Source organism: Limulus polyphemus, unplaced genomic scaffold (genome assembly GCF_000517525.1).
Source record: "Limulus polyphemus unplaced genomic scaffold, Limulus_polyphemus-2.1.2 Scaffold1131, whole genome shotgun sequence".
NCBI lineage: Eukaryota > Metazoa > Arthropoda > Merostomata > Xiphosura > Limulidae > Limulus > Limulus polyphemus.
Window position 1 is genome coordinate 77,509 of NW_013666741.1, and position 11,210 is coordinate 88,718.

Consider the following 11,210-nt stretch of genomic DNA (forward strand, 5'->3'; position numbering starts at 1 on the left):
AAGACGTGTCACCTGAAAAAGTCACTGTCGAAGAAGAAACTGTACTCAGTTTTGAGAAGGGAAACGGTGAAGCTCTTGATGAAGTTACTACCACTGATGTGACTGTTACCGATGATAGGACATTTCCTGATGAAGCAGATGAACCCCACATGAAGCAGAAGCCAACGAGATGGAGGCCAGTACGGAAGAAGATACGTCCCGTAAAATTAAGAGACTTTGTTGAATTGTAATTTTGTGTTTGTAATTCTGTACATTTAATTAAGTTATTGTTAATTGTTATTGGTTTAATGTAAGTGGCTATTGTTCGGGACGAACAATCAGTAAGGAGGGGGGCAGTGTTGCGTTAGCGAGGTCACGTGACTAGTATCACGCCACTTCTTTCTCGAACCTTCCCAAGATTACTAGATTGGGGGTAGCTGGTATATATAAGATGGTGACAACGTGACGGGACAATGTGTAGGTAGTGAGTAATTGATCTGCAGTCAGAGAGTATTGTTGAAGTTAACGTTCGTTGTTATAGCGTTTGTTTTAGCGCGATTGTTGAAATTAAGTGTATCGTAAGGTTATACTCAGAAAGAATAAACCAGTTTTATTTAAGAAAGGACTTGTGTCACTAAAGTTTCGTCGGAACGAAGTTACGGAAAATTAACTAACGAACGGAGACGTAACAGAATATTTACTAAGACTGGAGCCATACATTTAGTAAAATACTAGCTGCTTATGGCTTACATGGAATATTTACTAAGACTGGAGCCATACATTTAGTAAAATACTAGCTGCTGGTGGCTTACATGGAATATTTATTAAGACTGGAGCCATACATTTAGTAAAATACTAGCTGCTGGTGGCTTACATGGAATATTTACTGGGACTGGAATATATGTCAGTGCAAAAGGCTGAACAATGATTTAAGGAAAACAATTATCCCAAAGCATTTGTGGACTCAACAAAGGAAAAATATCTTTCATTTGTTATTTAATGCCTTGTTGGATTGATTAAATAGACAAAAAAAGATTACTCATTTCAAATGAAATGAAGACTGCTGTGTTATCAACATTGATTATTAATATATCACAGCTCATTAAATATGAACTTCAAAATTTCATGGACAATTTTCAGAGGAAAAGGAGTGGCCAATTTGAAACATTTGGGTATTGGTACAACTTTCTAAGCTGTTAGCATATTACAGCTCCATTTAAATTGCACTGATAGAAATAATGAATATTATCTACCTATCAATTCAATTTCTGAGACAGTTCTTTGATTCAGGAAATCAGGGTCAAACAATTATGCTAAGGATATACAAATATGAAACAGTTGGAAAATAAGAAACAATGAGTGGTAGAAGACCTTAGGAAAGCAAGTTTTATTATACAAAGCTAGCTAACAACATTGAATTGTGTTCCATTTGACCAACTCATGTAGAAAAGAATGAGTCAAATATTTAAAAGATATATCACAACAAAGACAATATCCATTTGATACAGTATCTGTTCAAAAAAAGGATTGATCAATACCACTACAAGAATTGTAGCATCACCTGATACTGAAAAGGATCTGGTACGAGGTGTAAATAATTCAGTGTGAATCATAGTAACTTATACAAATATACATATCAGAGAATTATAGATTTGTAAATTTCTCAAAAGTTGACCATTATACAAAAACAATGACAAATTAAGCACAGCAGCTAAAGACAGATTGAGAAGTTTTGTTCTGATGCTTTGTTGTGATTTTAACTAAAAAAAATGTAAAATCAGAAGAGATTCTAAAACATGAACTGGCAAGACTTTTATCATATCTTTTCAGTGATGATGGAACAATTCACAAGATAGTCAAATCTGAACTGGCCAAATGGTAGAATCTGGATGTGAGGAACTTTAAGATATCCAAGCAAAAAAATGTACTTTGGAAAATAGAATACATAAGTGATGGGATGTCCCTTATTCAAAACCTGAAAGATCAACTTTTCAAGCACTCTGGAAAACAGAATACATAAGTAATGGGATGTCCCTTATTCAAAACCTGAAAGATCAACTTTTAAAGCACTCTGAAAAATAGAATACATAAGTAATGAGATGTCCCTTATTCAAAACCTGAAAGATCAACTTTTCAAGCACTCTGGAAAACAGAATACATAAGTAATGAGATGTCCCTTATCCAAAAACTGAAATATCAACTTTTCAAGCAAAACACTTATTGACCATTGTCAACAGAATAAGTGTCATCAGTCTTTTACAGTTATGGTTGGCCATTACAACAGAAAAAATAAGATATTTAGAATTCAAGACATTGTCATCATGTATTGTTCCAAACTGCTATCTAACTTTGGAAATACGTCAGAATTGATTAACTTTGTGTCATCACACCTGTAGGAACATGAAAAGGAAAGCATTCCTATGCACAAATGTGTTGTACTAGAATGACATTATGGCAAGAGTGAAGTTGTGAAAGAAAATATACCAACAAAAGTTAGGGAAGTAGATGATAATTTTCCCCACACAAGAAGAGGCAAACACCCAGATGATACTCCATGCCATTCAGATGAGAAAAAAATGTGAAAGGATATAACAGTAAAACGTAGTGACAAAGCTGTTTTGCTGCCACTTTTGTAATATTATGTAAAAGGGAAAATTGGTGTTGAGACACTCATGCAAGGAGGCCATCAGACCAAATAAATGAAGAGAAAAAGACTCATTGCTAACAAGAGACCTCACATGTAAATGCTTGTCAGCTAGATACACATGCAAATTGGGTAAGTGATACTACATGTGACCTATACAGGATTAGCAAGAAAATTGGCACAAATATCTTTGAAAAATACCAGGATGACCTCAAGTATTTCAGTATATGTGTTTTACTATAAAGTATTGTATTTACCCTAGGTTGGTCTGGGTGTTTATTTATAACATGAAAATTACCTTTCACTCAGAGGTTTAGCAAATTTACAAACAAATATTTAGTATAAATATTTCAATAAAAAATTAATTTTTGTATACAACACTTATATATTTAACTAAACATTTGCCAAATTTTGTGAAGATATAATTAATACCTTTAGAGTCATAGTATATTTAGTTTCATGACTACATGGTGGTTACAAGGCTGCTCAAGTTGACCAATCATATATACAGATGGTTAATCATTTTTAAAAGATTTTGTCAGCCATGTTACTGAATATTTACATGAGTGAGGAAAAATTATAATGAGTTCCTGAACAATGTGTGGATAAATTTTAAATTCTACAATTAGGAACGACCTGAAGGTAAAATGAAGTGTGCTATGCAAGACATACCATGTGTCTGCTACTCCTCTACTTTAATATAGAATGTCTCAAAATGTTCATATATGTAAGTTTATTTCATGTAATACAGAACATCAGTCAAGAAAGTGACTAAGTTTCTTTCACCATACCTACCTAATGTTCTGGGTCATTCACTTTTGTCTTCATATCAGAAATATTCCTGTAAATTTGTACATACACTATGTGAAAGTAGACAGGAATCTTTTCCACTGGCGAGCCACGTGTCCCCTCGAGAATATAAGCTCCCATATTTTGCAATGGGAATGATCAAAAGTCAAGGGGGTAGCACATATATACTGAGAAGCTAGTACTGTGGTTTTCTTTATATAATGCTCTGTTTTTTCACTTTGAACAATTTCTTAAATAAACATAATGAGCTCTCCTGTAAAAGCATTATCCTTTGTCAATACACACTTTTTATTCTGTTTATTATCTGAATAAAAACTGTTTCATTTGGTAATACATTGATTCCAGTCTCTTTAATTATTCAAACACAGTCAAAATAACACATTTCAGACTTGCTTCACAATATATTTTCTGTCCAACCTCATGAAGTCATTTTGCTTCAAAAATTAGCATGACAGAAAAAAAATATTTGTATTGTATGCCAGTAATCATAAACACAGAGAAACTTTCAGTGTGTTTTGTATCAAAACAAACAAAATTTAGTTTTATAAACTAAAACTTTATAGGAAACATTCAAAAGAATGCATACAGGAAAACATAGAAATTAGTATTTGGAATCTATAACAAGGGTAAGCATTTTTAATTGTTTCTAAAAAAAAATACTCACAGTGAAATGAATGTCAAACTTTCTTTCAAAACTGCAAGTTCATACAAATATCAAATACAAAAATATTATATTTGCAGAAACTACATAACCTACAGAAGTTTAATCTCAAGTTTCAAACTATTTCAACTAGTAGTTTGTTTTTCTGCAATTCAATAAAACAAATTAGCACCAGAAATAATAGTTACAGAATGTTTTATGCAGTAGGTTTTGGGTGCATATATATAGTACTACCATACTTAAAACAAACATGATGCTATTTTATACTATTATTATTGTTATAATAATAAGTATTGTGCATGCGCATTAACATAATTAAAACTATGCAAAACTTTCAATACAGCATGGTTTCTTGTTAATGTGTGTTTATGATGGTGGCCACCATTTCCTACCTTTTTAACACTTTCACATCTTTTTCTGTGCATGTCATGAGGTTTTTAGTGAGTTATGTTGAAAATTTAATTAAACTACTTTCTTAGCATGGTATATGAATACATTTAGCATAAAAACATAGATAATAATCAAATTTTAATACTATACAAGTTTTAAGTTCTTGATTTTATAAGACAATTTAAAAAAATAAAATAAACATAACTAACAAAGAAAAAAAAAAGGAATACCTTCATAATAGTACAGTACTAGAGGATATTTTTACACCAGCGTATATATATATATATATATATAGAGGTATTTTACTTTTTCTTATGAGCATATGAACTAATGGTACCACACTACAAAGTAATCAGAAATCAGAATTTAAGATGAAACAAAAAACTTAGTCATACATTAAAAAAAACAAAGAAATAATCCTTTTTTCACAAAATTAATAAAAAAGTCCTTTAAAATGTAAGAAATAATTATAATACACAAAATGAAACATTTGACATAAAGTCTTTTACACAGCACATTAACTCTTTTACTACGGGCATCTTTTTTGACGCATGTCATAAGGTTTTACTGAGTTACATTCAAAATTTAATGAAACAACTTTCTCATCATGAATAAATTTTATATGAATAAGTTTGGTATAAAAACATAGCTAATAATCCAAATTTTAACATTATGTAAGTTTTAAGTTCATAATTTCATATGGCCATTTAAAATATCATGAATTTCCCTTAGTATGAGAATTGTGACATTTGCTCTTTAGGTATCTCCTCTTCTCTAATATATTAACCAACCTTCCAACAAATACAAATTTAACATAAATTACTCATTATAATATTGTAATCACTCAGGCAGAGCACAATTTTCATAGATTTCAATCTTATTTGATTACAGAGCCATAAAATAGAAAATTAGAACCCTTTTACCATGCTAACCTTTCACATCCTCTCTTTCAGAAATTGCCAATAGTTCTCTCTGATATTTAATATTAAGACATTTATAACCAACAGAAAACCAAGTTCTTAATCCATCATATAAATTAATATACTACATTACTGAATAGAGTTCTTTAAACATTTGTTCACTGATGAGGAGTGGAATTCTCCGAAACTAGTCTGGCTCATAGACACACCCCTAATGAAAGAATAGACCATTCCAAGTTTTTACTTATTGTTAAACAAATGTTTAAACAACTCTATTCAATTATGTACCAGCTGCCCAATGTCAGCTAACAATACAAAGAATTAAATTGTGGCAGAGTGCTACAAGTTCTTCAATTACCTATAGAATGATAGGTTTCTTTTTTGTGAGTGTAAAACACTTAAGTACACCATTTAATATACTAAATTATTTTCTGTACAGAGAATTGTGTATTTCACTTCTAGTTCAAACTTTATTCCCATTGGAAACACGTCGGTAAGCATAGCTGAATTTTTAAAGGCTCTTGTTGCATAGTTAAAAAGCCAGAAGAAAACTGTGATAGTTAAGGGACATTATCTGCTTTATGTGTGTTATTATTCTGTGTATTTTGGTGTCGTATTTAATTAAATCAAAATTACTTAGTGCAGTGGTACCATTAGTATAAAAAAGTAAGGTTAATTGTCATTGACAGTCGACAGCCAAAAAGACCCAGGCAAGTACCGTATTTCCTTTTTTTTATTTGTATTCTTTATTTATTATTATAAAAGTAACTAAAATGCAAAACCAAGAACATTTTAGGTGTGATAGGGTAAAGCAGAGAATAAAAATAATAAAATTTTCATAGGTACACTCACGAGCAACTAGTGAGTAGCTTGTGCATTACGTAATTTGATAGTGTAACGTGAGTTATCCATTTGGCAAGTAATTTACAACTTATATGGTATGAATATTAGTTAGACACAGTTCAAAATGCAATAAAACAATAAATCTAAGTATAAACAGATGTATACTGTTACAGGTTTAGCAAAATTTTCATCGTTTAAACCCCGACTATAAAATTTTTTATGCTGTTGTTCATTAAATGAACTTACTATAAATGTGGATGCAGATGAATCAAGAACAGCACGAAGAGAAATCCTTGCTGTGCCTACAGACTGGTCATTCTTACTCTCCATTTGATCCTTTTGAACAACTTCAACAAGCAGTGGAATACTGTAGGAAATATGAAGTATATAGTTTCAGAAATTAATATAACAACTTTTTACTTAAGTTTATTGTATGCTAACTATTAACAATTACAAAATGCTTAATCATTATCATCACAAATTATTTTGATAAAAATAAGTTTGTTATCAAATTGCATGTTTGAAAATTATAAATGCACCACCCTTTAGTTATAAGAATATGCTATGGATCACTGTCCTAATACACTGCTGCTTTTCTGTGAAACATGGTTCAAATATTGTTCCAGTATCTGACAACTGGGAAAATTGAATAAACCTTTCAAGATAGTCAGAAAGATATTCCACTGGGTTAAGACCTGGGATGTGGGTAGGCTATTCCAACATATTTATACTGCTATTCTGAAATCATGTATGCCTTGTAAATGTTCTAACACAAAAAAAGTATGATCCTGCTAAAATAATAGACTGGATTGTTGACAGAACAAAACAACAATAAAAACATCATTATGACCTCTGGAACATGTTCTTTTAAGATTTCTTGATAAGCATGGCATGGAACCATTAAATTATAACCCCACAAGTCTTATGCATTATGTTGGATATACAAGACTGTTTAGCTTAATAATTAACTAGTTTATTTAGTGATTTGATATTTAATGAATATTTAGTTTCATAACAACTGTGTTAAAAGTTCATTATTTTAAGAGTAATGGTTTTGACAAATTTCGTTATGTAACTTGGTAAGAGTTGTACACTGTGTGTGTAGTTCAACTGTTGTAGTATTGTTGACATCATCTTTCTCGAAACCTCTAACCTCACTATGTAAGTATTGTTACATCATACTGCCTTCTAGTTTGCAGAAATTTGAGGCCTAAGGTGGGCAATGTATAAATATAGGCGATAGGTGCCAAGTGAGTAAAAAAACAAATAATGTCAGAAAAGTGAAGTTAGTGAAAGTGAAGTTAAACTGTGTGATTGTTAGTTTAGCCATAATGGGTGATATTTTTATGTGAGTTTCACAATTTAACAGAGATAAGGAGGATAATTTGTCTTGTCAAAGGGTGTTCTAAAGTAATTGAACCAGTCTGTGTGGACTTTGACGAAAAGGAGACAAGTATTTAAAAGTTGAGATACAACTGTGGTAACCCACGGAGTAATGTAAGTGAACTTAACGCAAATTGTATAGTAAGAAACAGAGTCGAGAAAAATAATTTGCTTGTCAATTGAATTCTAAGGTAATTCAATCAGCCTGTGTGGACTTTTGACAAAAGAGATAATTGTTTAGTTTTATATACAACTGTGTACAAAATTTTTGATCATATGTTTAACTTGTTTTGAATATATTATCTTAAAACATGTGGACTGTGTGCTGTTCGTTTATTGTTCGAATTTATCCCCAAAAAGTCACAGAAACCTACTGTAAAAGAATCCCAGCCCACATATATAAAACCTTGACACACTGCAACTCACACCATAACTGTGAAATTGTTACAAAAATGATTTCAAGCACTTGTTTTCCTAATCATAACAAAAACTGTTTGTCACACTTTGGCATCACTTTCAGTTATGTAGTACTGTAAAGTTTCCAAAAACCACTTAATGTTAACATGCTTAGTAAACTGTGCTGACCCAGCATTCAAACTATCAAATCTCAGTATATGCATCAGCTTTCACACATTTTTAATTTCCTAAACATTACTACTATACATCTATCTAGTGTTTCTTTGAATCTATTCTCACTAAATTCCTTTGAATGGCATGTTGGATGGACTATGTCAAAGTTCAAGAAATGTCTGGAAATTTTTGGAAAAATAAATTGGTGTTAAAAGATTTACCAATAAACATAAACATCTTGGTAAGAAAAATTTTAATTATAAGCTTATTTGGCTTATATTCATACATAAGTCAATGACAACTAGAGAAAATAAAAAAACAACTAACAAAACATTCTAAGTAATGAATAATGTACTTCTCCCTCTTTCAAGCAGAAATTTTTATTTTCATTGAAAACGAAATGAGAATCCCTGTTTCTCATTCAATTCACTACTTTTAATGAGTTAGACTGGTTTTACAGAATACCAACCTTCACTGTAATCCATAACAACAGCAAATTAAAAAATAAGTCTGGGCCTCTTGTAATGGTGGTCAGAAAATTTATATGCAAGGCACTTGAGTTATCCTTCATTCATCACGAAATAATAATTTGTATAGGTATCTGAAAAAGTGTAGCATTAAAACTACTAAATCGGCTCAACTCCAGTGTTTATGTAAAGTGTATTAGGAAGCCACATCATCCAATAAGGTGATGGCTCAACTTCCTTGGTTTTGTAAATAGTATTAGGAGGCCACATCACCCAGGAAGGTGACAGCTCAAGTCCAGTGAGTGTGTAATAGGTATCAGGAGGCCACGTCAACCAGAAGGTGATGGCTCTACTCTACTGGTTGTGTAAATGTTAGCAGGAGGCTGCATCATCTGTGAAGGTGATGACTCGACTCCAGTGGTTGTATAAATGGTGTCAGGAGGCCACGTCGTCCAGTAAGGAGATGGCTCAACTCCAGTTTTGTTGAGTAAATGTGATCAGGAAGCCACATCAACCAGCAAGGTGATGGCTCAACTCCTCTGGAGGCCATGTCGCATCTACACCAGCAGAATACCACCACCCTACTCTCAACTGAATGGTTCTAACCTCTTCCTTTTGGAATGCATTCAGGAAGGTGCCTCCAATGTCGACCACTCCAGTGGCTTGGAACTGAAAAGGACTCCCATACTCCACTCAAGGAAAGGAGGGTGACAATGTAGTGGAGAGCCCAGAGGAACGTCATCACCGTAGACAGGGCAATGGGTGACCACGAAGCCTTATTTTAAAATACCAAGTTATTCACTCAAGACATGGCAAAGATGGGCAGCAATCCCCTTCTGCTTTACTAATGTAGTCCATAGGTGGTACGGTCAGGAACGGGCATGTTTATGAAGCAAATTATCACGGGGTAATTAAACCTCAAGCGATCTTGTGGAATGCCCCATCTCGACAGTGAGCATGCAAAGCCATGGACAAGAGAGTGAGAGTCAACATGGCTGACAGTGCAGATTTAGGGATAAAAAATACCTGGTCAGGCATCACTTGCCACAGAATGGGGTCCATGTGATAAAAAGGGAGAGAAAAGCCCATGAAAAAATAAAGAAAACTTACCAGTTAAAGTTGCAAGAACTGAAGTCTGAAGAATGGCCACAGATGCTAGATAAAACCCTGAGGCAGAGGAAATCACGATATTACTTAGATACAGGGAAGCGAACATACTGGGAGTAGTCCACATGACGGATTGTAGAATCTTCTCCATCAGACGATGAAAATGAGAAGCGAGGGAAAAGGTGAAATGTCTAATCTGATGGGAATAAACATGGAACAATGTACAGGAGAAATAAGGAAGGGAACAGTTGGCCAAACAAACCAAAAGACAGACCCAATTCGTAAGGGTAGAAGATGAAAGATCTTGAAGTGAGGAGGATTGCCAGGGGATAAAATGTCAGTTTTGCATACCCCAAAAAGCAGCAGTTCATTCTACGTAACAATGAAGTGCCATGACCAGACACAGAAGTCTATCTGGATCCATTCTAGGGTAAATATGGGATATAGAAGGAAGGGAAATAGGAGAAAAGGATGAACAACCCTCCCAAGCTGCTGAGGTCTTAGGAAAAATGGAATGATTGGGATAAAGACGATAGTAGGGTGATAAAGGGTACATGAAACATCAATGTCAGATGAAACAAGGAGCACAAGGAAAGTAGTTCAAACGAAGATAAATTGATGGCATGGAAGACCACATTAACCCGGGTACCCTTTACTGCGCATGACACAAGGTTTTAGTGTCTTACATTCAAAATTTTATTATACTACTTTTTGTTTATGTTATACCAATTAGAATAGCATAAAATCTTAACTAATAATCCATATTTTAATAATATACAAGTTCTTAATTCTACAAGGAAATATTTTTAAAAAATCCTGAATTTCCACTAGTGTAACACACGTGACACATTTTGTCTTAGCATGTCATCATCCCTATCTTATCTATCACCCCTCGTAAATGTACGAAATTATACTTAAAACACTCTATATAAAATCTTATTGCTCAAACAGACCTTAATTTTTATAGCCTTCAACTTTGTTTGGCTACATAGCTATCAAATAGAAAATCAGACCACTCCTGCCACACTGACCTGTCACCTCCTCTCTTTCACAATACATTGATAGTTCTCTCTTCTGTTTCATTATATATTACCTATAACCAATAGAAAGTCAAGGTCTTCATCTATCAAATGGCATATTGTATAACATTGCATTCTGAACAGATAACCATCAATTTCACTCTGAGTAGCAACACCATTCCCGTGGGAAAGATAACGACTAGCTTGGATGAATTTGTAACGGCTCTTTTTAGAAGTGAATTTGTCTACTTTTTGCATGTTATTGGTCTATATTTTTTGGTGTATTATTTAATTAAATAAAAACTGTTAAGTGCTTTACTATAATCACTAAAAAAATCAGGCAACCGAGGGCTAGAAAAAAAGAGATGGGGTAGGTACTTTATTTCTTGTTTTTCATATTTATTTTTTATCTATTAT

The 11,210-nt window shown here is 33.0% G+C and overlaps 1 protein-coding gene across 2 annotated transcripts in view; it reads right to left on the reverse strand.

The window, feature by feature from the left end:
• Positions 1–11,210, reverse strand: part of LOC106462276 (centrosomal protein of 120 kDa-like) — a 148,972-nt gene that overhangs the window by 51,346 nt on the left and 86,416 nt on the right. For both annotated transcript variants that reach the window (XM_022389480.1, XM_013922178.2), the window contains exon 10: positions 6,494–6,614. In XM_022389480.1, the coding sequence (XP_022245188.1) occupies positions 6,494–6,614 (121 nt within the window). The remainder of the gene's footprint in view (positions 1–6,493; positions 6,615–11,210) is intronic.